This window comes from Hoplias malabaricus, chromosome 4, assembly GCF_029633855.1.
Source record: "Hoplias malabaricus isolate fHopMal1 chromosome 4, fHopMal1.hap1, whole genome shotgun sequence".
NCBI classification, from domain to species: Eukaryota; Metazoa; Chordata; class Actinopteri; order Characiformes; family Erythrinidae; genus Hoplias; species Hoplias malabaricus.
Window position 1 is genome coordinate 1,747,501 of NC_089803.1, and position 23,622 is coordinate 1,771,122.

Below are 23,622 nucleotides of genomic sequence, written 5' to 3' on the forward strand. Positions count from 1 at the left end.
GGTTGGAAAGTGTAAGAGCTAATTTATATGTGAGTAAATGAATACGTCCAGTTCAACGATGTACCCATCACTGTCCTCACACTTTAATGCATCCATTATGTTGGAATGAATGTTAAACACTACACTAGAGGCCTTTCAGAGTCAACATTTTCTGATTACAAAAACAAACATGGCCACAGTGGAGGAGGTGCTTTGTTTTTTCCCGTTCTTTGTTTCCCCCATGCTTTACTACAGCAACATATTTGTGTGTGTTGTGATCAAGTAATGAAGCTGTTTTCAAGTGATATTTATTTGGTTTGTGTTGGATGAGGAAGCTATGAGCGTTTTCTGTTGGTGCAGACTTGCAGAGTATGACCATGGATAACTCTAGAGGTTGGCAAACGGTGGGCAAACGTCATTGGTGTCGTCATTTCCGGCTGACAGTTCGCGCGCTCAGTTTGTTTGTTTGCTTGCTGCTGTTTAGTACTGTTCCTAAGCTCGTTACTTAAAATCTTTACTGTTAATACCTTGTTAACTTATCCTTATTAGTTGTGCTTAGTGTTAGTTGTACACTGTTAAATACCACTACCATTTTATTATTGTTGTTTTCATATTAATAACTTCTCTCAATTAATAACTCCTTCTCAAATCAAATCAAATCAAATTTATTTGTATAGCGCTTTTTACAACTGACGTTGTCACAAAGCAGCTTCACAGTTTCAAAACAGAACATTTAAATAAAAGCCCAATGCAAGCAAGCCGAAGGCGACAGTGGCAAGGAAAAACTCCCTCGAGGCTGGAGGAAGAAACCTTGGGAGGAACCAAGACTCACAAAGGGGACCCATCCTCCTCTGATCAAACTATAGATTGAATTTTAAATGATCACCAATGAAGTGTCATTATGCTACATAATAATAATAATAATAAGGTGAGCAGCTGGTCTGGTCTGCAGGAGAATCCAGCAAACAGTCTTCCATCAGTGGGCCACCATTCTCTCAGAAAAAAACAGTAAAACAGTAAAAGGGAAGCAGTTAGTTTAGTTGAGTGCAGCAGAGAATAAGAGCATGTGAATATTTTAGTGTAGTGACGGATCAGACTGTAACAGACTGGGAGTAGGGAAACCAGAAGGAGCTCAGGCAAAGACATCCTTTCGTTCCAAGCAAGAGAAATTGTGAGCACATCATCCAGGTTTACCCTGATTCTCCATGTCCATGAGTTCCTGAAACGACAACCTTAAACTAGACAGAGGTTAGTTGCCAAAGGCTAAACTGAACAAGTGTGTTTTGAGCCTAGACTTAAACATAGTGACTGTGTCTGCGTCCCGAACACTAGCTGGAAGATTGTTCCAGAGCTGAGGGGCTTTGTAGGAGAAGGCTTTCCCCCCCGCTGAAGTCTTATGAATTCTGGGTGCTAGTAAGAGGCCGGCGCCCTGAGATCTGAGTAATCTTGGTGGTTCATAGTGTGTGATGAGGTCTCGCAGGTATTCAGGGGCGAGACCATGTAAGGATTTATACGTGAGTAAAAGAATTTTGTAATCAATACGGAATTTAACTGGAAGCCAGTGAAGGGCCGATAAGACTGGACTGATATGATCAAATTTTCTAGTCTTAGTGAGGACCCTGGCTGCAGCATTTTGAATTAACTGGAGTTTACTCAGGTTTCTGCTGGAGCATCCTGATAAAAGTGCATTGCAATAATCTAATCTTGATGTAATAAAAGCGTGAATTAATTTTTCCGCATCTGGGAGGGATAAGGAATTTCTTAACTTAGCGAGGTTCCGAAGATGTAGGAAAGCTATTCTTGTAATGTTACCTGTATGCTGATCAAATGATAGATCTGAATCAATTATAACACCCAGATTTTTAGCTGATGAGCTCGGGAGAACAGGGAAGTCAAAATTATGTATTAAATCTGATACCTTATTTATAGCAGGTTTTGGACCTAGAAGGAGAACCTCGGTTTTGTCGCTGTTTAGCAGAAGGAAATTGTATGACATCCAATGCTTCACTTCTTTAACACAGTCCTCCATTTTCTTTAGTGTAGGTTTGTCATCTGGTTTGGCTGATATGTATAACTGTGTGTCATCTGCATAACTGTGGAAGGTAATGCCATGCCTGCTAATAACTCTGCCCAGTGGCAGCATGTATAATATGAATAGTAAAGGTCCTAAAATGGAGCCTTGGGGAACTCCAAGTCTCATTTTTGTATGAGTAGAAGAAACATTATTTACGTTTACAAACTGATAGCGATCTGTGAGGTAAGACTTAAACCATGATAGGGCTGTTCCTGTTATTCCAACCATGTTTTTTAATCTTTCTAGCAGAATAGTATGATCAATTGTATCGAAAGCTGCACTGAGGTCTAGTAGAACTAGCATGGATACGCAGCCTCGATCAGAGGCGAGAAGAAGGTCGTTTGTTATCTTAACTAAAGCTGTTTCGGTGCTATGGTGTGGCCTAAAACCAGATTGAAATTTTTCATATATGTTATTCTTATGCAAGTATGACCTAAGTTGTTGGGCCACAACTTTTTCTAAGATCTTAGATATGAAGGGAAGGTTAGAGATGGGTCTGTAATTGGATAGTACACTAGGATCAAGATTCGGTTTTTTGATTAGGGGTTTAATAACTGCTAGTTTAAATGCTTTGGGTATGGGACCCAGTCTAAGGGATGAATTTATGATTGTTAAAATGGGATTGATTATGACTGGTAATACTTCTTTAAATAGTTTTGTTGGTATTGCATCAAGTGTGCAGGTCGTACAATTTGACGAATAGATGATTTTCTCCAGTTCTAGCTGTGGTAGTGGGTCAAAGTCCTCTAGTCTTTCTTCTATGTTTTGTTCTATATCATCCACACCAGATGACAGACAGGCTGGATTTAGTAATATGGTATTTATTGTTTGTCTAATATTTTCAATCTTATTGTTAAAAAAGTCCATAAAAGCATTGCTGGTGTGAATGGCTGGGATCTGTGGATCAGTAGCTGTCCGATTGTTTGTAAGTTTAGAGATTACATTAAAGAGTACTCTAGGATTGTGTTTATTATTTTCAATCTTCTCTCCTGATTATGGCGACCGCGGAGGAGCGATCTCTTTCCAGGCTCAGCACGGAGCTCGAGCAGTTGGGCCGCCGAATTCAGCGTCTCCTGGAGAAGCAGACGGAGCTCCAGCGGGAGAAGACGAGGCTCGAGGCCGCCCGCGATGCCTCCTACGCGGCCGTTGGCACGCCAGCTCCTCCGTCGCGGCGGCTCCCCGGGACGCCCATCTTCACTCCAGCCCCGAGCTGGGAGCGTCAGCGTGGGCGTGGGAAGCCGAGGTCGTCTCCCCCTCTACCGCAGCCAGTCTTCACCTCTACTAACCGGTTTGAGGTGCTCAGCTCCTGGCCCTCAATTGCACCGAAAACTAAACAGGGCGGTACTCTTATCATCGGCGACTCTATAGTTAGACATTTAAGAGTCTCAGGCACAAAGAGTAAAGCTACTGTGTCCTGTCTTCCAGGTGCTCGTGTCCTGGATGTTGCCAGGCGACTTCCCTCGGCGCTGCGGCAGCGTGAGGATCTCGGCACCGTCGTTCTCCACGTGGGGACGAACGACACTTCCGCCCGCCGCAGCGAGGTCCTAAAGGAGCACTACCGTTCGCTTCTGGATACCGCTCGGAAGAAGACGGACGCCAGGATCGTCGTCTCCGGCCCCCTACCCACCTACAGACGAGGATGTGAGGCGTACAGCAGGCTCTTCGCACTCCACTCCTGGCTCCGGGTTTGGTGTGGCACTGTCGGCGTGGACTACGTCGACCACTGGGAGTGTTTTCGGGAACGTCCTGCCCTCTACCGCCGGGATGGGCTTCACCCTAGTCGTCTAGGTTCTGCAGTTCTCTCTGGGAACATCGAGGATGTTCTTCGCCAGGCTTGACTAACCCCACCCACCAGCAGAAACCAGGAAAGTAGATTACACAGCGAACAGGTAAGTGATTTTAAGGATACACTTACAGATAATGGCCATTTGTTTGCCCATAGTAAGGGAATATGTACAAAGCTTGCTTTAAGAAATATAAAAATTTGTTACAGTATCAAGACTGTGTCTGTCCCCCGAATCAAACTTAAACCCAGAAAATATCAAACAGCGTGCCCCAATAACCTAATCACTATTAAACCATCAGAAACAGAGGGTAGTATCATCCCCACAGACCTAAAGTTTGGCCTACTCAATATAAGAGCACTTAACTCTAAAGCAGTCATTATACATGAAATAATAATGGATCAGAAACTTGATGTTTTATGCCTTAGTGAAACTTGGGTCAGAAATGATGATTATTTAGCACTAAATCAAGCCACTCCTACAGGCTATAAATATGTACACAGCCCCAGACTGACAGGCAAAGGCGGTGGATTATGTATAATTTACAAAAATAATTTAATTATTAACCAAAAACATGGTTACAACTGTACTTCCTTCGAAATCATGTACATTAACATACTTAACCCCGCCACAAATAAGAACACTATCTCCTTATTAAACATTTATAGACCACCAGGGCCCTATTCAGAATTTATAAAAGAATTTGGTGAACTAGCTGCTAATTTAGCAGTGTCATGTGATAAGTTAATAATTGTAGGAGACTTTAACATTCATTTTGAGAAAAGTGATGATCCCCTAAAAAAGGCGTTCACATCAATCATAGATTCTGTTGGGTTCACACAAAATGTATCAGGTCCTACTCATTATTGTAATCACACACTAGACTTGGTTTTGTCCCTGGGCACGAACATAAAAAACCTAAATATTCTCCCTCAGTCTTCCACAGTCTCAGACCACTACCTAATTTCATATGAACTGAGTTTAGATATTAAAAAATGTACATGCCCACATTATTATCTAAAGCGCTCACTAACCCCATCTACAGCCCCTAAATTTACTGAAAACATCACTGATTTATTGACCTCAGTCAGTAGTCCAGCAGACCCACTGGAGCTGGATAGACTAACGGACTACTTAGATAACACTCTTCGATCAACTTTAGATAGTGTAGCACCGCTGAAGCGTAAAAAGCTACAACAGAAAAAACTCGCTCCCTGGTATAATGAAGAAACACTCACCTTAAAACAAACCGTAAGGAAATTAGAGCGGAAATGGCGGTCGACTAAACTGGAAGTATTTCACTGTGCCTGGAAAGACAGCCTTATCCAATATAGAAAGGCACTCGTCAGTGCACGTTCAGCACATCTGTCCTCACTGATTGAAAATAATAAACACAATCCTAGAGTACTCTTTAATGTAATCTCTAAACTTACAAACAATCGGACAGCTACTGATCCACAGATCCCAGCCATTCACACCAGCAATGCTTTTATGGACTTTTTTAACAATAAGATTGAAAATATTAGACAAACAATAAATACCATATTACTAAATCCAGCCTGTCTGTCATCTGGTGTGGATGATATAGAACAAAACATAGAAGAAAGACTAGAGGACTTTGACCCACTACCACAGCTAGAACTGGAGAAAATCATCTATTCGTCAAATTGTACGACCTGCACACTTGATGCAATACCAACAAAACTATTTAAAGAAGTATTACCAGTCATAATCAATCCCATTTTAACAATCATAAATTCATCCCTTAGACTAGGTCACATACCCAAAGCATTTAAACTAGCAGTTATTAAGCCCCTAATCAAAAAACCGAATCTTGATCCTAGTGTACTATCCAATTACAGACCCATCTCTAACCTTCCCTTCATATCTAAGATCTTAGAAAAAGTTGTGGCCCAACAACTTAGGTCATACTTGCATAAGAATAACATATATGAAAAATTTCAATCTGGTTTTAGGCCACACCATAGCACCGAAACAGCTTTAGTTAAGATAACAAACGACCTTCTTCTCGCCTCTGATCGAGGCTGCGTATCCATGCTAGTTCTACTAGACCTCAGTGCAGCTTTCGATACAATTGATCATACTATTCTGCTAGAAAGATTAAAAAACATGGTTGGAATAACAGGAACAGCCCTATCATGGTTTAAGTCTTACCTCACAGATCGCTATCAGTTTGTAAACGTAAATAATGTTTCTTCTACTCATACAAAAATGAGACTTGGAGTTCCCCAAGGCTCCATTTTAGGACCTTTACTATTCATATTATACATGCTGCCACTGGGCAGAGTTATTAGCAGGCATGGCATTACCTTCCACAGTTATGCAGATGACACACAGTTATACATATCAGCCAAACCAGATGACAAACCTACACTAAAGAAAATGGAGGACTGTGTTAAAGAAGTGAAGCATTGGATGTCATACAATTTCCTTCTGCTAAACAGCGACAAAACCGAGGTTCTCCTTCTAGGTCCAAAACCTGCTATAAATAAGGTATCAGATTTAATACATAATTTTGACTTCCCTGTTCTCCCGAGCTCATCAGCTAAAAATCTGGGTGTTATAATTGATTCAGATCTATCATTTGATCAGCATACAGGTAACATTACAAGAATAGCTTTCCTACATCTTCGGAACCTCGCTAAGTTAAGAAATTCCTTATCCCTCCCAGATGCGGAAAAATTAATTCACGCTTTTATTACATCAAGATTAGATTATTGCAATGCACTTTTATCAGGATGCTCCAGCAGAAACCTGAGTAAACTCCAGTTAATTCAAAATGCTGCAGCCAGGGTCCTCACTAAGACTAGAAAATTTGATCATATCAGTCCAGTCTTATCGGCCCTTCACTGGCTTCCAGTTAAATTCCGTATTGATTACAAAATTCTTTTACTCACGTATAAATCCTTACATGGTCTCGCCCCTGAATACCTGCGAGACCTCATCACACACTATGAACCACCAAGATTACTCAGATCTCAGGGCGCCGGCCTCTTACTAGTACCCAGAATTCATAAGACTTCAGCGGGGGGGAAAGCCTTCTCCTACAAAGCCCCTCAGCTCTGGAACAATCTTCCAGCTAGTGTTCGGGACGCAGACACAGTCACTATGTTTAAGTCTAGGCTCAAAACACACTTGTTCAGTTTAGCCTTTGGCAACTAACCTCTGTCTAGTTTAAGGTTGTCGTTTCAGGAACTCATGGACATGGAGAATCAGGGTAAACCTGGATGATGTGCTCACAATTTCTCTTGCTTGGAACGAAAGGATGTCTTTGCCTGAGCTCCTTCTGGTTTCCCTACTCCCAGTCTGTTACAGTCTGATCCGTCACTACACTAAAGAAAATATTCACATGCTCTTATTCTCTGCTGCACTCAACTAAACTAACTGCTTCCCTTTTACTGTTTTACTGTTTTTTTCTGAGAGAATGGTGGCCCACTGATGGAAGACTGTTTGCTGGATTCTCCTGCAGACCAGACCAGCTGCTCACCTTATTATTATTATTATTATGTAGCATAATGACACTTCATTGGTGATCATTTAAAATTCAATCTATAGTTTGATCAGAGGAGGATGGGTCCCCTTTGTGAGTCTTGGTTCCTCCCAAGGTTTCTTCCTCCAGCCTCGAGGGAGTTTTTCCTTGCCACTGTCGCCTTCGGCTTGCTTGCATTGGGCTTTTATTTAAATGTTCTGTTTTGAAACTGTGAAGCTGCTTTGTGACAACGTCAGTTGTAAAAAGCGCTATACAAATAAATTTGATTTGATTTGATTAGAGGGTCTGTCTGGAAAAATCCCTTTAAAAAAGGAGTGTGCTTAATCAGCTGTGCACACAGAGGAAATAACTAATCTAATAATATATAATCTTATCTAATAACACATTTAACTCAGGGACTGGTGAAGGGCTTGGGGCAAGAAGAGCTGGTGCTCAGAGGATGTGCCCTATTTTGTCAGGTAAAACAGAAGAGCTCATGACAGGGTTTGAACAGATGCTCTCACTCTCACCATAGTTTATTAAGCACATCTAGCCACAGGGTCTGAACGGTTGAAATCCATTGAACCTGTCAAAAGCATTGTGTTTGAACAGAAGAATATCTCAGGTGTAACATGCACTGGAATGAGGACTGAAAAACACTGAAGAGAAAATATGGACACTACATTAAAATCCTGCTCAGAGTGGAATCAGAGTGTCGACATATTGGGGTTTTAAGATGATGTTGGTTCAGATGATGAAATGTTATTGTACAGTTTGGATACGGAATGTATGACAACTACCCTGTAGATGTAAAGTCAGAGACAGTAACTTATCTGTTGCTGCACAGTTTTTGTTGGTCGTCCTGTTTTAAGACGTATGGTAAAATGTATGGTCAAAATAAGTGTATTTTCTAAAGTAAGTGTTAAAATTGTACTGCATCTGACACAATGCACATCGTTATAAGGACACTTCCTTCTACTGAAATATAAAACCATTCAACAGTTCATTTCTTTAATTAATTTGTTTTGTAAATCGTGCTGGTTTTGGTCGTAGGTGACTGCAGACGTACGTGTTGCCAGCAGTGTCCATGCCGGAAGTTTGTGTCGTCTTTAAGTGTCCTGATGAGTGGAATCTCGTTAACTTAGTTTCATCTGCTGCACCTGAACCGCACGGGTTATTACTACAGGCCATTTTTATATGGTAAATGGTTATTAAAGTAATATATAAACAATGCTAATGCTACCATTTAATGCACAATTAAACAGCTTTGTTCCAAGTTGTAAATTACTTTGACACTTGGTGAACATTTTAATTTGTGAATTTCAGAATAAGCCCTGGACATGCACAAAGAATGGTGTCACTTATTTGAAGCCATTCTACTGTGCCACTTCTGTTCCTATGTGCAATAAAATAAATACTTTCACCTTGAAATCTCTAGCTTCTCTTTCATTTTGTGATGTTGAACATGGGTCCATCAGGTCATCGAACGCTCTCAAGATTCAGAGTCTTCTTTTGAGGAGTTACCAATGTTGTGTATCAATTTCCTAATAACTACTGAAGTGTGAACAATAAAAAATGAACTTTTCCGGCTACTGTTCATTTACACATTTTCAGCGCTTGGGATTAGTGCACACATTCATGCAGCTAAAGTTTATTCAAATGAACTGTATATTCTCCTACATAATGAAGCAAGCACAACAGCAAGAAAACGACTCTGTGCTGCTGTGCTTTCAGTCGTTGCCGTTTTGAGAGATGATCTATTCAGTGTGGTATCAAGTTCTGTAAAGTTGTTTTAGAAGAGCTAAAACCCAGAACATATATTTCATTATTGTCTATCACTTAAAATAAATCTTTTGTCTGTGCTCCTGACAGCTTTATTGAACTACCGTTATTTATTAAACGGATGAGGTTTCCTGTGTGTGACAATGGAGAATATATATATACACACACACTCACTTCTTTCTTCATTGACAGTGCAGTTAATGTAATCTTTACTCAACCATTATAATCATTGTAAAAGCATGTACTCTTCCTCCAGAGGTAGGTCATGTCTCCCTGCCTGTGGGATGGTGATACTGCTTTTATTCCTCTGTGAGAGTAAAAATGATGTACAATTACTATAAATACAAAAATATAAACACAGTAAAAGTGAAATTATTTTTACTGCATGTCTGTGTTGTGAGCGAGTGAAGAACAAAGTGTGTTCCCAGATGTTCTCCTACAGCACACTTCATTTAACACAATGAAATATTAACCTCTAACACTAGGCACTGGATGATAACCTCAAATAACACTGGACTGTCACCAGGAGAGATGTGGAAAGGGTTTAACACACTCACACACACACACACACACAGTATCACACTCACTGGAATGATGGGGCTGGTTTTATTCGAATATTAGGGTTTTTTGAGTCAATAATCTCTTACTGCTGAAATAAATAGCTTCTTTAGATCAAATTTCCTCAGGTGCCTAAAACTTTTACACAGTTCTGAGTAACTCTGCCTCACTGTAAGGTCCAGGAAGTGAGAATCAAAGATACATAGAATGACAATAAAAGGTGCAGATTTGAATGCACTTCAGTAAAATGTAGATTTTCGCTCAGAACCATTTTCTTTTGCTTTTCTGTAGAGATTTTGAAGGGTTTTTGCAGTGATTCCTCAGTGCGAGCGCTTTCTTATACTGCGGTCATTTGAAGTTCATGGGCGTGGATTATGGTAATGGTATGTTAATTATAAAGAACATACACACTCTCCCAGTCTGAGAACATTTGGTATTCACTACAATACACACATTCTACTAAAACATCTGGTGTTTAATGATATTACGACCCAGTCTAGGGTTGAGCCGTAATAGAATGAAGTGTGTGTTATGATTGATGTGTGGGAAATGAATAATTGTAACAGAGATGTGAATGTGGACGAAAAATGACATAAATGGAACCACAGAATGGATAATGAATAGAATATATATTGTAGATGTGATATTTACAATGACACACTAGTGAACTTCAGGATGGCCTTATGCTGACAAAAATAACAAACAAACACCCCACCTAACTGACCCACAGACAGCTCTAACTTACCTACGTGAAAGAAACAGGAAACAAAAGACAATGTCTTACCTCACTCCCTAGGCATATACAAAATCACACACAGAACCCACCCCCAAAACAAATTCCTGGTTTTAGACAACAATAAAGGTCAGTGACACGCCCATCTAGCACAAGTATTGGGCCAAGGGAATGCCATGATATGGCAGCCCTAACCATCACTGATCCACCCCCATGCTTCACTCTACGCTTCTTTGGGGCTTCTCCACACCGTAACTCTCCCGGATGTGGGGAAAACAGTAAAGGTGAACTCATCAGAGAACAATACATGTTTCACATCGTCCACAGGCCAAGATTTGCACTCCTTGCACCATTGAAACCGACGTTTGTCATTGGCATGAGTGACCAAAGGTTTGGCTATAGCAGCCCGGCCGTGTGTATTGACCCTGTGGAGCTCCCGACGGACATTTCTGGTGGAAACAGGAGAGTTGAGGTGCACATTTTATTCTGCCATGATTTGGGCAGCCGTGGTTTCATGTTTTTTGGATACAATCCGGGTGAGCACCCAAACATCCCTTTCAGACAGCTTCCTCTTGCGTCCACAGTGAATCCTGTTGGATGTGTTTCGTCCTCCTTGGTGGTATGCTGACATTACCCTGGATACCGTGGCTCTTCATCACAAAGACTCCCTGTCTTGGTCACAGATGCGCCAGCAAGACGTGCACCAACAATTTGTCCTTTTTTGAACTCTGGTATGTCACCCATAATGTTGTGTGCATTGCAATATTTTGAACAAAACTGTGCTCTTACCCTCTGCTAATTGAACCTTCACACTCTGCTCTTACTGGTGCAATGTGCAGTTAATGAAGATTGGCCACCAGGCTGGTCCAATTTAGCCATGAAACCTCCCACACTACAATGACAGGTGTTTCATTGGCCAACCCCTGTATGTACACAGTATTAAGAATACTTCACAAATATAAATCTAACGTCAGTAATCAAAAAGGGGCAAAACAAAGTCGTAGTTGAAGGAAGTAGGATGAGCACAAAGTCAAAACCAAAAAAACACAGAATTCAATACACAACAAAGTCACAAAAAGCACAGAGCACAAACACAGCTGACTAACTGTCAGCTAAACATACTGTCTGTATGATTCCGGCTGAGATGACGTACGGGAAACAGTCACAGACAGAACACATGGACTGGAGTGTGGAACGAACTCTGGACGAATGAACAAACACAAGGACTGGAACAGACAACAGAACCTAGAACATGACAGAGAGAGAGAGAGAGAGAGAGAGAGAGAGAGAACATACACAGTGCAGCGTAACAATGAATCTGGCAGAAAGTTTTGGGAAGTTCATTTCCTCATATATTACACACAGTTTGCTCTTGATTTTTATGAAGGTTTCATGAATGAGCCCCAAGGAGTGCTCTGATTGGTCGAGGAAATATTAAACCCCCCTTCTTTAGACTTTAATAATAATAACAATAATAATAATAAAAATAATAATAATAAAAGTAAAGCATTATACTTATATAAGTTAATGACAAATTTCAAAACACAAAACCAGAGGCACCACAGACAGAAACATGGCAGAAGTGGATACAGAACTGGTTTAGAGTTGAAGGTTGAATGAAATGGTTTTAAGTTGAGGCAGAGTTGTCTTGAGTTGTCACCACCACCAGCACTCCCTGCTGTGGTGGTGAACTAATCCAGTCCAGAGTGCTTTCTGCTCTGTCTCAGTTTATTATAGATTCTGTGGAGCTGAGGAATGAACAGTAGAAAACTCTCTAAAGAGCTCAGATATTTTACTTCCACATCTGAAAACGTTTCCTGACTCCTCCAACACACCCCAAAGTGGCTCAATAATATTTAGATCTGGTGACTGTGCAGGCCATGGGAGATGTTCAACTTCACTTTCATGTTCATCAAACCAATCTTTCACCAGTCTTGCTGTGTGTATTTGTGCATTGTCGTCCTGATACACGGCACCGCCTTCAGGACACAATGTTTGAAGCATTGGATGCACATGGTCCTCCAGAATGGTTCGGTAGTCCATTAGTTTCAATGGCGGTTAAGGTGGAATTACACATTCTACCTTAAACATGAAGGAGTTAGGGGAAAACATTACCTTTGGGTACTACGTCCACTTTTGTAATATGAACCTGGTAAGGAGTTAGGGGAAGATATTATTGGGTTATATAATATATATATAATAATATATTATTATATACATTGGGTCCAGGTGCCACTTTCATAATATGTGACCTTTTTCTCAAGGCCACAAGTCACTGACCTTTCGGCATAGGGACACCTTATTCAAATGTGTTGTTTTCAAGTGCGCCAACTTTGCTTGGGAATCCCATGAATCTGTGACCTTCCTAAGTGACCTTTAACCTTTGATAACACTTAGGCCTCAGGCTTTGGCTGCTACTTTTCAAACAACCTAATAATATTAATAATACATCTGTTTTATATAGCGCTTTTCATACAACTCAAAGATGCTTTACAGAAAATAAAACACATACAAGACAAACAATAAGAGAAAGGAGGGATGTTAGTGGATGCTGAAAGTTTGCTTAAAGAGATACATTTTTAATTGTTTTTTGAATGTTTGTTGTGATTCTGTTGTTTTGTCTTTTTCTTGCGTAGGTAGATGTTTTAATGAAACGATGAACACTTTTCTGTGTAAATGTGTTGATTACGGCACATTCTTCTTAGCGATTACGGCACAAAGTTAAACTCGGCTCTTGTTCGTTCAGTTTTCTTCAAACTGGCACCGGCTCCAGCTACACGTCTGTCGAGGAGGGGGAGGAGGCAGACAGCTGTCTCCACTGTTTTGAAACTGTATTATAGTTCAGATTTTAAATGCTTGGTATTACATATTGGTCCTTTAAGACTTTTGCTGCTCAAACATGAAGTTACTCTGAAACACACCGTGTTTACAGTGGAGTAAAAATGACTTGTTAAAGATAATGATGACTAACTTTAGGATTCTGATGATATCTCTGTAAATTAAAGTGTAGAATGGTTTAAATGTACTTTAATATAAACAGTGATGTAACTACAGTAGAACTGACTGAAAGGTAATTCACCGGTAGGTCCAACAGGAAAGAGAGAGCTGACTGTGGGTAACGTTAGTCTTCCACAGCGTTTTCTCACGCCCAGATATGAGTGAGAGTTACAAACACAACCCCTGAATCTCCACTCTATAATGAAGAAGAGTCACCTCACAACCAAACGATAAAGTGTAAGACTGATAACTGACCCGTTATTTTTATCCGTTTTTTTTTTTTTTTTTTTTTATTATTCCGCGTTTCCTTGTCCGCTTAACTAGTCTCAGTTTTCGAGCTATTGACTCCGTTCCACCTGGAAATCGTGGGTCCTATAGCGACGATGTGGGCTTGTATACAGCTTTCCAATACCCACACTCGTTCGTCCGCTACACTCATTTTTCGCTCCGTTTTTCCCCAGTCATTTCTATGGAATTAATTTTCAAAGCGCTCTAACTCTGTCATTTTTCAAGCTACGGACACGGAATTTCAGACAGTCGGACTCGGGCGTACCGGGTCCCATCACCACAATTTTCGGACCTCTTGCACTTATCCTTCTCTTTTTATCCCTCTTTCAAAATCCCTCCATTCATTTCAATGGGAGGCTCTTAGAGTGGGGTGATGTCATACACTGTAGGTTCTCTGACCGAAAACCGTTTATTCACTTTTCAGCCGAACAATTTGCCATAACGTCCTCATACTTTCACCTAGAAACTTCATTTAATTTTAAATGGTAGAGAAAATTGTCCTTTCTAGCATCTGTAAATTTGAAGATTATTGAAAATACGTTTTTTGAGTTATGAATTTTTGTTCGGCACTAGGGACGGTTTCGGCTCCCATAGAGTTCAATGTATTTTTAGAGCGGCTCAGAGTGCGGTTTCTAATTTTTTCTCCTGTTTTTAACTCGTCATAACGTTCAATTCTCACTTAATCTGCATATTGTTTATACCATATTGATCCCCAGACTCTCCTTGTCGCAATGGTATATACGGTTAAGTGATGTGGGGAAATGTTTTCGAGCTATAAGCATTTGTTCGGAGGGTGGGTAAGCTCCCATAGGAATGCATTGAAATATATTTTTTTTTCTTTTTCAATTTTCTGCTGAACATTTCACCATAACTTCCTTATACTTTCACCTACAGACTTCATTTAAATTTTAAATGGTAGAGAAATTTTCCCTTTCTAAAACTTGTTTCAGAGTTATGAAGTTCTTGAGTTATGATTTGTTTGTTTGACACTTGGAAGGGTTTTACTCCCATAGAGCTCAATGTATTTTAAGAGCGGGTCAGCACGCAGAGGCAAAAACTGAGGGGGAGAGGTGTGAAGGACATAGGCAGTCTCTAACACTTTAAAGGTAATTTTTAAGGGGGACATCTTAATTATCCAGGGTTTCTTAAGGTGGAATTTTTTAAGAATATCTCATTCACAATAAACTCTTTCTGTCTTTTCAACATTTTAAGCTTTATTTCACGTGGTCATTTTTAAAGGTGGACGTTTCAATACAATTGTGGGTTTCTTAAGGTGGCATTTTTCTTAAGGTGGTATTTAAAATGTATTGGCCATCTTTTTTTGTTTTTAAGACTCTTTTGGCCTGCAATGTGGACATCTCAATACAATTCTGGGTTTCTTAAGGTGGAATTGTTTTTAAAGGTGGAATTTAAAATGTTTCGTTTTCCATTCACGGCCTACGGAGCTCCATAGAGTCCAATGCAAACTGCTGTGGAAGAGTGCTCTCTTAACATCCCACTACCAACAGCTTAGCAGTCAACACCGACCTTGCTTTAAGCGGGAAAGACGCGGATTGGGGGACAGGGGTTTCAACGGCACAACATCTCGCGTGTCCTCCTGGAATGCAGACCTCTAGTTTCATATGCTCTTCATAGTTATAAAGTTGAATTAGTGCTTGGAGGTGTATTTGTTCTGGTTCATTCTTTAAACCCTTCGAAACTCATGCTACAGTCTGGGTTTCTCACTGGTTTTCTGCTGCAGTCTGTAACTAATAGTGCAGAATGAATGCTTAGTGCCCTTGGCCATTCTCAGACAACCCCCAAGGAGTTTTCCCATCCACATCCACTCATGTGACACCAGGGTTCTGTTCCAAAGCCTAGTGAGCTCCCTAGATAGGCTGACTACATACACTATTCTCATGAGGCAGATTATTGAGACGCTGTAGTTAGAGAGTGATGGAGTCACGGCTTGTTCCCGCCCACCACACGAAACCGGTGTTTACTTTCCTCAGCGGCTAGCATTGGCCAGAGTTAGATATCTCAGTAGAGAGCACAGTGAGGTGTCTAAGAACTGAGAGTGCCCACGTGTCAGGAGCACGTTCACTGTGATTTAAAATCCTCTCTAGTTAGACAGCTAACTAGGATTAGGACAGACCCCAGGTCTGCCACAGAAGCAGTCAGAGTGAGTGAGAAGTTACACCCCTCCCCTCTAGAGCTATTTTCTCAGCACTGTAAGGCTCTAAAGCCCTGCTGGAAGTGGATGAGGGTCTCAGGGGGACGGCTGCTGGAATTAAGCATTGACCACACCTTCTCAGTGATGGACGCCCAGAGTCTGTGCACCGTTAACATCACTGCAGGACGAGGGAGTTTCTCCAAAGTCCCTAAAGTGCTCCCACACTCCCCTCCAGTGTCTCGCTGGTATTCTCACCCTCAGAAACAGCTGATGACACTCCCCCTGCTGCCCACCGCAGGACGTGGGTTTCTTCAGTACAGTCCTGGTCCTCTGCTAATGATGCTGCATTGTTTATTTTTCCATGGAGACGCCACTGAACATAATTCTGTGATTCAACTCTCTCTCGGCTCAGAGTGTTATTTCTTTTGAGGAGTGTAAATATTTATTAAGATTTGGTGAATGATCTGTGATGTGTCTGAAATTTGTCACAGTGTGTTTTCAACTGCAGTTACAGTGAATGAATGAATGAATGTTTTCAACAGTGCTAAATAAACTGAAGCTAAACTATGACTTTATCATTATTACAAACTACATGTGTTACAACTGAAAGACTAATTTGCATTAATTAAAAGCATTAATTTGATGAAAAACCATATGAACACCTATTTTATTTATTATAACAATAGTTATGTATTTTATATTTATGGCTAAACTAAACCTAAATTAAAGTATTTAACATGTGATTGTTTCCTGTTTTTATTAGAACTGGCTCCTTCTCATCGAAAGCTGAAATCAACCCTGAAGGAAAAGTTCCCGAAAATTAATGAAGGAGTCTCTAATCCTGGACGCTCAGCTCTTCTGAATGAGATCTACACAGATCTGTACATCACAGAGGGAGGGAGTGGAGAGGTCAGTAATGAACATGAGGTCACACAGATTGAGACAGTGTCCAGGAGACCAGCAGCACAGGAGAAACCCATCAAATGCAGCCAGCTCTTTAAAGATAAAGCCATCAGAACTGTGCTGACTAAAGGAGTGGCTGGAATTGGAAAAACAGTCTCTGTGCAGAAGGTCATTCTGGACTGGGCCGAAGGAAAAGAAAACTAAGACGTCCTCTTCATATTTCCACTTCCTTTCAGAGAGCTGAACCTGATGAAGGAGAAATGGCTCAGTCTGATGGAGCTTCTTCAGCAGATTTTCAGAGACACAAAAGAATTAAAACCAAGAGACTATGATCTCTACAGAGTCCTGTTCATCTTTGTGTCCTTACGACCTTTAAAAAGTACATTTTAAAAAGATTAATTTGTCATGATATCAAAAGATAACTCGAGTGACGCTTGTGGATTAAAAACAGTTTAATATCCTACAGAGGGCAAACTAAAAGCATAAACATAAAAGTCTGAAGTCAAGCCAAAAATACGAACAATCAATCAAACAGATCCAAGGAGCAAATCCAAAGAGAAAAAAATAGAAACAATAGAAAAGCTCTGAATGCACAGATAAACAATCTTCACCAACACTGTATTTAAATACTCTGTCTAATGAGCATGAAGGAGAAACAGGGGTGATTAATATTCAGGAGATTTGGAACAGTGAAAAGATCTCAGATAAGTGGAGGTGGTCATGTGACACTGCTGAGGATTCTGGGAATACCATCCTTCTTGTTCATTTTCAGTGAGAGTCCAGAGAGTCATCTGATGATCATAGGATGGGAATCTTTTGAGCAAGATACACATTATTATGTTTGTACTCAGGACACTGTAATATCACCCGAGTGACTCTACTATAGTAAGACATAGATACAATATGGAAATAGACCAAATCATTATAATTCGACTGGTTTTGAACTTGATAAGTGATAAGAAGGCATGCCCTTCATGGCGATCAGAATGAGGAAAACAGTCTGTCTGGATGTGTGCTGAGGTCCTGGTAGCACAGCCCCGTGACTCCTGTGCTCTGTGAGACTAATAGCTCTACCAACACTCCCCTAAGGGGGGGGGGGGGGGGCAGACTCGTCCTCAATGAGGGACAATTGGAGCTTTTCTTGCTCCTGATTGGCTGTTTCCTGTACCTTGATAGTGGCATCACATAGAATTTATGACACTTGACAAGACAAAGACTTGACCATCCCTGGTGAGTGAATATCCCAGGATTCTGAATCATACTTTGCAATATAAAAGATTATATGTTACACAAAGTAATATCATTAAGAAAAAAACAACCATGTTCTATATAATTATTAACCAACTAAACACATAGTATGTGGCTACCTTGGTTCTACATAAATTCATAAACAAAAATGACTTTAAACACATGTAAATTAATTCCACCCATTTTGATTGTCAAAACGGGATTAATTTCAGACCGTTGTGCACATGTACAACTTGTTTTCCATGAAAGAACTTTGGGATGTTTGAGTCTTTTAGAGTTAGCAGTCTTTAAAAAGGTGTAAGAGGGCATTGTGTTTCAATCAAGATTGAGTCTCTGTGTCTCTTTGCATTCTTTTCTTGACCCTGGGGGTCCTTAAGTCACAAAAAAGGGTCATTGGAGGTGGTTTTACGTGCCTGCTCTGGAGGTTTATCTCACCTTACATCTGCTAGTGTGGAGATGTCTCTGAAACGAGCTAAAGTTTGGGTACTTAAAATTAAAACTCTTAAAAAGTCACAATTTCTTATTAGGAATTAATACACATTCATCATATCATACTACATCAGATGATCATAGGATGGTAATCTTTAGAGCTAGATACACATTATAATGTTTGTACTCAGGACACTGTAATATCACCTGAGCGACTCTACTATAGACATAGATACAATATGGAAATGGACCAAATCATTATAATTCGACTGGTTTTGAACTTAGTTATAATAAATACTTTTCCACGGCACACTTGTCTTGCTGCAGTGATAAGCAGGCATGCCCTTCATGGCAATCAGAATGAGGAAAACAGTCTGTCTGGATGTGTGCTGAGGTCCTGGTAGCACAGCCCCGTGACTCCTGTGCTTCGTGAGACTAATAGCTCCATCAACACTGATCTTTCCCCTTCCAAGGGTATACAGTCCAGCCCCAGAAATAGGGAGGAATGGTGATGATGGAGGGCAGAGGGGCAGTAGAAGCTCTATACGGAGTTGTATTGTCTCTATTTGGAGCACGGTGAAACACAACAATGTCAGTGTGAATGAGAGGGTAAATAGGAGCTGTAATAATTCATTCTGAGGTCACATCTTGAAAATAAAAATAAAAGTTACATAAACAGTCTGTGGCATCTGGTATCACACAGTTCAATCACACGTCTCCAAATTCCCAGGCACTACACAATTCAGCTTTAAGGATATTTTTTACATTGAATTTGACCCAATACAATAATTAAATCCCAATCTCTGAAGGTAATCCCTCACTCAGTGCTAACCTTTCTGGTTCTGGGTGAACGCAGAGATGTTTCTGGACAGAACTCTGACGACTAAAACTCCTCCCACACTCTGAACAGTGATACGGTTTCTCTCCTGTGTGAATGCGCTGGTGTTTTTTAAGACTACCCTGTTCAGTAAGACTCTTCCCACACTCTGAACAGTGATACGGTTTCTCTCCTGTGTGAATGCGCTGGTGTCTTTGGAGATTACCCTGTTCAGTAAATCTCTTCCCACACTCTGAACAGTGATACGGTTTCTGTCCTGTGTGAATGCGCTGGTGTGTTTGGAGACTCCACTGTACAGTAAAACTCATCCCACACTCTGAACAGTGATACGGTTTCTCTCCTGTGTGAATGCGCTGGTGTTTTTTGAGATGACCCTGTACAGTAAAACTCTTCCCACAGTCTGAACAGTGATACGGTTTCTCTCCTGTGTGAATGCGCTGGTGTGTTTTGAGACTACCCTGTACAGTAAAACCCTTCCCACAGTCTGAACAGTGATACGGTTTCTCTCCTGTGTGAATGCGCTGGTGTGTTTTGAGACTACTCCGTTCAGTAAAACTCATCCCACACTCTGAACAGTGATACGGTTTCTCTCCTGTGTGAATGCGCTGGTGCTTTTGGAGACTCCACTGTACAGTAAAACTCATCCCACACTCTGAACAGTGATACGGTTTCTCTCCTGTGTGAATGCGCTGGTGTTTTTTGAGACTACCCTGTTCAGTAAAACTCTTCCCACAGTCTGAACAGTGATACGGTTTCTCTCCTGTGTGAATGCGCTGGTGTGTTTGGAGATGACCCTGTACAGTAAAACTCTTCCCACACTCTGAACAGTGATACGGTTTCTCTCCTGTGTGAATGCGCTGGTGTCTTTGGAGATGACCCTGTACAGTAAAACTCTTCCCACACTCTGAACAGTGATACGGTTTCTCTCCTGTGTGAATGCGCTGGTGTCTTTGGAGATGACCCTGTACAGTAAAACTCTTCCCACACTCTGAACAGTGATACGGTTTCTCTCCTGTGTGAATGCGCTGGTGTCTTTGGAGACTACTCCGTTTAGTAAAACTCCTCCCACACTCTCCACAATCATAAGTTTTCCATTTGTTTTCACTTGTCTGTGATTTCCTGTTGGATGTGTGAGTGTGGGGAGTATCCAAGGATGTTTCCTGAGAACTGGAGCTTCTGTCTTCCATATCCTCACATTTAATCCCTCCTGATCTCAACATTATGATATATTCCACTTGGAAATGTTTCTTGATGCACCTGTGGAAAAACTTGAACAACAGGAGCCAGAGAATGTATCCAAAGAGATGGTCTTCTGTCCTGGAAGACAATAAAGAAACAAAGATAAATTAGTTAAATTTTCTCTCCCCTGGCTCTGTTGGTGACCAATATTCTCCTGAATGTATTAAAACTTATAAAAATAAGTCAGTGTTGACAACTCATGGTGCAGGAATAGAGCAACATTTAAGGCTGGGCAACATAAGTGCAAATCAATATCACGATTAATTGTACATTTTACCACGATTACGATTAATGAACAATTACTTTGTTTTTGTATTTTTGACCTTCATAGTTTAGTGCTCAAATTTGCTCCAGTATTAAATATGGGAGTTTTTCTTATGTCACTGAGAGATTGTTTACATGTAACTTATGTTCAGTGTCGTCTTAATTATACTCAAAACACAGCACGTCCAAAACCAGACACTAGCTGGCCGAGTCACTTGGTCTGATTTGGCATTTAGGTTGGGTCCATATGGCAGATAGGGGCAGAATCACGTGACTACAGCTGGGTAGTGTGGAGGGAGTACATGAACACACAGTTGGGACATAACAGAATAAAAATAATCAATATAATTGATATAGACAAGTTAGCCCAGGTATCTTCAGTAAAACACGGTTTATATATGGGGTGTAAATATCTTAAACGCGTTTATCTTCAATAAAACACAGAATAAACGGGGTGTAAATATGTTAAACACATTTATCTTCCGTAATACACGGTATAAACGTGGTGTAAACACCTTAAATGCGTTTATCTTCAGTAAAACACGGTATAAACGGTTGTAGGGACTCTCTTTATTAGGAGTAGCCGCAGCCAGGAAGGTCTGGACACAAAATTCGATTATAACCCCAAAAATAACGCACAAACAGACGAGGTCCGATTAATATGAAACAATCTTTTATTTTGCACAACACCATGAAATACCTCCCTGTATTTGACCTAATCCTCCTCTACAGCTACTCCAGGAAGTCATCAAAAGTGGACCAAAACTACTAGTTATATAAGGAATAACGAGTTTTCAGGTTATAAAAAGGGAAATCCCACGCCAAACATTAAAGAACACTATAAAACCACACTCTTATGTAATAATTAAAAGTACGTAAGAAGTTGTGAAAATCTGAGAGTCAGTATGAATAATTAGTCCCCTAAATACACCACAAGACGGGCAACACACAGTTTATCATCATCAGCATGGACTCAATAAAAATAGTCTGACCAGGAACGGACTGACCCGGCTCAATCTGGAAGGTCCCCAGACAAAGCCTGCGTAGGTTCCACTTCGAGCAGCGCCCGATGAACTCCTCCACGCCCGACGCTCCTCTGCCCACCGGAAAATATCACAGTCCAGGGCCGTTCACCCTTTCACCTCCGCTCCCCACAATCAACAACGGCCGCAACAGGTCCCCAGTCCGACGCGCACACACACCAGGCCCCGACCTCCTCCTCTCTCCTGTCTCAACCTGGAAGCCTCTCAAAACGCAATCGCGACCCGGAAGTCCCCTCTCAGAGGTCGCTCCCCCCTTAAAAGTGTCTAATCCCACCCCTTTTCTTAATCATTCTTACACAGTGTGTACATACCTTAAACTCGTTTATCTTCAGTAAAACACGGTATAAACGAGGTGTAAATATCTTAAACGCGTTTATCTTCAGTAAAACACGGTATAAACGAGGTGTAAATATCTTAAACGCGTTTATCTTCAGTAAAACACGGTATAAACGGGGTGTAAATATCTTAAACGCGTTTATCTTCAGTAAAACACGGTATAAACGGGGTGTAAATATCTTAAACGCGTTTATCTTCAGTAAAACACGGTATAAACGGGGTGTAAATATCTTAAACGCGTTTATCTTCAGTAAAACACGGTATAAACGAGGTGTAAATATCTTAAACGCGTTTATCTTCAGTAAAACACGGTATAAACGGGGTGTAAATATCTTAAACACGTTTATCTTCAGTAAAACACGGTATAAACGGGGTGTAAATATCTTAAACACGTTTATCTTCAGTAAAACACGGTATAAACGGGGTGTAAATATCTTAAACACGTTTATCTTCAGTAAAACACGGTATAAACGGGGTGTAAATATCTTAAACACGTTTATCTTCAGTAAAACACGGTATAAACGGGGTGTAAATATCTTAAACGCGTTTATCTTCAGTAAAACACGGTATAAACGGGGTGTAAATATCTTAAACGCGTTTATCTTCAGTAAAACACGGTATAAACGGAGTGTAAATATCTTAAACGCGTTTATCTTCAGTAAAACACGGTATAAACGGGGTGTAAATATCTTAAACGCGTTTATCTTCAGTAAAACACGGTATAAACGAGGTGTAAATATCTTAAACACGTTTATCTTCAGTAAAACACGGTATAAACGGGGTGTAAATATCTTAAACACGTTTATCTTCAGTAAAACACGGTATAAACGAGGTGTAAATATCTTAAACACGTTTATCTTCAGTAAAACACGGTATAAACGGGGTGTAAATATCTTAAACGCGTTTATCTTCAGTAAAACACGGTATAAACGGGGTGTAAATATCTTAAACGCGTTTATCTTCAGTAAAACACGGTATAAACGGGGTGTAAATATCTTAAACGCGTTTATCTTCAGTAAAACACGGTATAAACGGGGTGTAAATATCTTAAACGCGTTTGTCTTCAGTAAAACACGGTATAAACGGGGTGTAAATATCTTAAACGCGTTTATCTTCAGTAAAACACGGTATAAACGGGGTGTAAATATCTTAAACGCGTTTATCTTCAGTAAAACACGGTATAAACGGGGTGTAAATATCTTAAACGCGTTTATCTTCAGTAAAACACGGTATAAACGAGGTGTAAATATCTTAAACGCGTTTATCTTCAGTAAAACACGGTATAAACGGGGTGTAAATATCTTAAACACGTTTATCTTCAGTAAAACACGGTATAAACGGGGTGTAAATATCTTAAACACGTTTATCTTCAGTAAAACACGGTATAAACGAGGTGTAAATATCTTGAACGCGTTTATCTTCAGTAAAACACGGTATAAACGGGGTGTAACACATCTTTACCTTCAGTAAAAACAGGACTTGATT

At 40.4% G+C, this 23,622-nt stretch overlaps 1 protein-coding gene across 1 annotated transcript in view; it reads right to left on the reverse strand.

The window, feature by feature from the left end:
• The window catches only part of LOC136694219 (zinc finger protein 850-like), a 517,486-nt gene that overhangs the window by 43,403 nt on the left and 450,461 nt on the right, over nt 1–23,622 (reverse strand). Inside the window, exons 4-5 of the mRNA XM_066667613.1 lie at nt 19,392–20,287; nt 5,033–5,043 (exon numbers count right to left, since the gene is read on the reverse strand). Coding sequence (XP_066523710.1) covers nt 5,033–5,043; nt 19,392–20,287 — 907 coding nt within the window. The remainder of the gene's footprint in view (nt 1–5,032; nt 5,044–19,391; nt 20,288–23,622) is intronic.